Source organism: Fringilla coelebs (genome assembly GCF_963513975.1).
Source record: "Fringilla coelebs genome assembly, chromosome: Z".
NCBI classification, from domain to species: domain Eukaryota; kingdom Metazoa; phylum Chordata; class Aves; order Passeriformes; family Fringillidae; genus Fringilla; species Fringilla coelebs.
This window is the reverse complement of record NC_140031.1, coordinates 77,172,427-77,176,626: the sequence shown is the minus strand read 5'-3', so window position 1 is coordinate 77,176,626 and position 4,200 is coordinate 77,172,427. Positions and strand designations below refer to the sequence as shown.

The 4,200-nt window shown below is 42.2% G+C and overlaps 1 protein-coding gene across 1 annotated transcript; it reads right to left on the bottom strand.

The window, feature by feature from the left end:
• Window positions 1-306: 306 nt before the first annotated feature.
• Window positions 307-3,022, bottom strand: RFESD (Rieske Fe-S domain containing). The gene is made up of 4 exons (XM_084225139.1): window positions 2,873-3,022; window positions 1,942-2,122; window positions 1,817-1,851; window positions 307-1,637 (listed from the first exon to the last, which is right to left on the bottom strand). Exons 1-4 carry the CDS (start codon window positions 2,948-2,950, stop codon window positions 1,344-1,346), a joined length of 588 nt encoding a protein of 195 aa, XP_084081265.1. The 5' UTR covers window positions 2,951-3,022; the 3' UTR covers window positions 307-1,343.
• Between the last annotated feature and the right edge of the window lie 1,178 nt (window positions 3,023-4,200).

Genomic DNA, 4,200 nt, shown 5'->3' with positions numbered 1-4,200 from the left:
AAATTAATTGATTGTGTACTTTGCTTTATTTGCTGCGATCAATGCAGTACAAATTTTCCTTTGACTCTTCCCTCTGCCTCACTCCTTCTGAACACATTTCTACCAACAACAGTGCTGACACAGGCCTAGTTACCCGAGACATGCATTAAAAGCAAGACAGCCGGCTGCAAACACAAGGGGAGCTTAGGCATGAGGAGCAGGCATTTCAAACTGAACCTGGCTGTGAATGAACTTTGCAGAAAAACAACAAATCACACCAAAAACGCCCCACACTGAAGACATGTAGCCATGCAGGATGGTGTATTTAAAAGGAGTGTCAATGGCATTTGGGGACAGGGTTTCGTGGTGGGCTTGGCAGTGCTGATTTAATGCTTGGATTTGATGTTTTTTAGGTGTTTCCCAGCCTCAATGATTCTGTGGTGCTCTGTGTTCTGTCTCTGTACTCCACAGGCTGAACAGTAGAACCCACCACATCCTGGAGTGCAGCAGAGCTCAGAGAGAAACTTCCTTGGAAGGGGTTTTTGGGGCAGATCTGATATTAGACAGCAAACACACAGAGAAAAACACAGGTTTTGCCTCCACACAGAAAGCACTTTTTTTTTTCAAATGAATGTAGAAAAATGTGGTTACAATAAAGAAAAACAAGCAAACAAGGGCCATTAATTCACATATCACACCAAACAGCTCCCTCTTTAACCAACAGAACCAGGAAGAACAAGCTATACATAATAAATCCTTGCTGCATTATTCGATGAACTAACAAGAGGAATTCAGTGAGAAGGAGGAAAAGAAATACATCCATATACTCAAGGTAGTAATGCACAAATAGGCATAAAAGAGTGCACTAAAATATTCTGAAATTCTGTGCTTCCGTTTGTGGCATTTAATAAATAGCCAGAGATCACACAAATATCTCAAAAGTTAAAAATTTCCATGTGATTTTTACCACAGGCATTAGAAGTAGAAACTGTTAAGTATATAAAGATAACCTTTACACCTGACTATCTTCCTTTAATTATGTAGTAAGTTTTATAAGCCGTAGTACACTATATCCCCTCTTAAAAATTAAAATAATTCTAGCAAAATATCAAATATTGTGAGGCACTATGCTGTAATTAAGTCTTTTTTGAAAAACAAGTGCAAAAAACCACTCAGCCCAAAATCAGTCACATTTCTGACAATGCAGGGCTTCTTATCCTACTCATATCTATGTATTTCAATGCTTTAACATAACAATCTTAGAATTTAATTTGCAGACAATCTTCATGGCACAGTACATTTTTATTTCCCAACACAAATTCTTCATTTGTGCATTCCCCAGGATTCTGCTGTCTGCCCATGACCTACTCTGTGGCTTCTGAGTGGCTTTGTTTTCCCATAGCTAATTCACCACCAATTTTGTACTTTTCTGCATAATAATCAGAGTCAAAGCTCACAGAAAAATCTGGAGGGCTCACATAAACATTTCCATTGTCTATTGTGACCTTATGAATCCTTTGTTTGGCTCCCATTGATTGCCACTTTGGTGTTGGTGATGGCTCCTGAGGATTTATTCCTTCGTACAATCCTTCTCCTGTTTCCAAGGTAATTTTAAACTTATGCCAAGGACAAACAATACATGCTTGTCCATCGATATCCTGCAGGAAGAAGAAGAAGAAGAAAAGGTAGCAAGTCATCTGCTAGGACAAAAGGTTTGTTTGGTTGTAAGGCTGTCTGAGGTTTCTCTATATAATGTTCAGATAAAGGCATTACAAAAATCCATTAGAGTTTTCACACGACTCTATGCCTCTGCACTGTTTTTACTTTGCTTACATACCTCTATTTCTCCACGACATAAAGGGCCTCCTTCATCTGAAACATGGCAGAATACCATATTAATTTATGCAGCAGATTTTGTGCTTAATTCTAACAACACTGAGATCACACAGGCAAGTATCTTACGGTAGCAGCGAGAATCCAGAGCATGAAATTTCCCCTCATGGTAGAAAACAACAATTTCCCTGCCATCGATTTTGGCTGTTATTCTTTGGGACTTCTTTATGTCATCTTCTTTGCCAATGAATATAAGACCATCTGGCTCCGTTTCAGCTCCTCCTGTGCTTGAGCTGTGTGAGTCCCCATCCTTAAAATGCATGGACAAATAAACGAAAAGGTCACTTTTCATTCCAAATTCACATTTGGGTTTCATGTGAGGAGAGGGAGAAAAGGTTTCAGAGAAGGACTATCAACATGAAGAGGTAGAAGAGTGCAAGAGCTTGGTGACAATGTTCAGGTTAGTGTCTTCACTAACAGAATTGACAGGACAAGGAAAGCCAGCTGCTGGAAACCAGATACCTGAGGCTCAGGCAAGATAAACTCTCAATCACCATTCGTTTACTCTGCACTTAAAGCACTTTCACCTCTCAAAACCCGCATGCAAACAAATATAAGGATGGCAAATGTAAAATACAGTTCAGGTATGCAGCAGGTAACATTTACATGTAAATCCAATAATTTTACATAATATTATGGCTAGAAATATAAAGTGAATAAAGTTAATAAAATATTATTCTGCAAAGGAAAGAAAACATTTTTTATTGAGAAGCTGTATTCAACCTGACATTTCTAGCAAATTTTCCTGTCTTTCCTTCCCTCCTCTTACGTATTTCAAACATATAACAGATTCTCCCTTCCACAAGAGAGAATATAAGCAGTTTTATCAAAGCAACCTTCCCTTTAAATTTACTTACAATAAGCTACTGTGTTCCAGTTCTTCCCAAATTCCCAATACAACCTTGCTTCCTCAGAAAAATAAAGCTAAACCAGGTCTTTATAAACACAGAAAGGGGAGCCATGGATGGGGGGAGGAGGGGGCTCAGGGGGTTCACTGTACCTTCGGTCCCCACCAGATTGCAATGGAGATGAGAAAGCAGATGAAGTAATGAAGGGTGAGGATGATGAGGTCCAGCATCGCCTCCCTTCACGGTCTGTCACCCCTGCCCTGCCTTGTCCCCATGTGTCACAAGGTGCTCCTCAGCCCCTCTTTAAGTGCAAGCTGGAGGCAATGCGGCCAGTGCAGCACCCTGTGACGGGACTTCAGGGGCTCAACGCATCAGGAGCCGGCTCTGCCAGGGCTGATAAGAGCCAGGGACACGCTGGGGCTGGGCTGATAAGGGAGGAGCAGAGCTTCCAGTTGCCCCTGCTGCCGTCCTCGCCGTGAGCCCAGCGCTGCTGCCTGCTCCCAGAGCCCTGCTCAGAGCCACACGTGGCCTGTCCTCAGGATCAGCAAATGCAGGCTTCCTCTTAAACCACCGTGCTGGGCAGACTGGTTAAGTGCCAGTGTGGCTTTTCCAAGGTCAGTTGTTAACTGATCTGCACATGATCAACTGCTCAGACCAACTCCCTGCTTTCCAGTTCAAGGAACTGCCACCCAGTCTTACCCAGAAAGTGAAACGTCACTGCCAGGCTCACGGGATGATCCAGTGAGACACTCACAGTCAGTTTTTTCAGGCGATAAGCAAGCTAACCACAGGAACCAGAGTAGGAAATCCCCAATTTTCGCTATCACCTTTTGGCTGACTCTCCCTATAAACTTTCCAAATTGGCAAAGATACTAAAATGCAGAAGCCTGTAGTTAAAACCCTGTGTGTATAAATGCATACATCTCTAGAAACTGAAACACACACATCTGTATTTGTGTACACACATATCTGTTTGTATCTCCCAACCAGTATTAGAACACACCTAACCTCCAGCTCATTTGGATGACTTCGTACACTCAGCTTGCATATTGCACAAATAAATTATCCAGGCTCCCATTCTGAAACCTGACTGAGATCATCTGCAGCACATTGTGGACCCTGAGCTGCCTAAACTGTGCCAAAAAGTTTCAGCAGACAAAAAGTTTCTCTCACAGCTGATTCTTGCACGCTTATCTACGAACAAATGTAGACTAAGGACTACACTGGCACGCCAGGGATCCTCCAAAAGAAAACACTCAAGGCCACTTTCTTCCCTTAGGTAAGAGTAAATGGGCCACATCACCTCCTCACAGATCCCAAGACAGAATCCTGAGCCATCAGAGCAATTCCAAAGCGTGGAAGGGAGCACACTTCAGTCTGTAAGAGGAAAGGTTTTTTCCTGGCTCATGCAGAGTAAGTTAACCTTCTAACAGTTTTTTCCCGATATTTTTTAAGAGTTTGGCTGCTTTGATATTTTCTG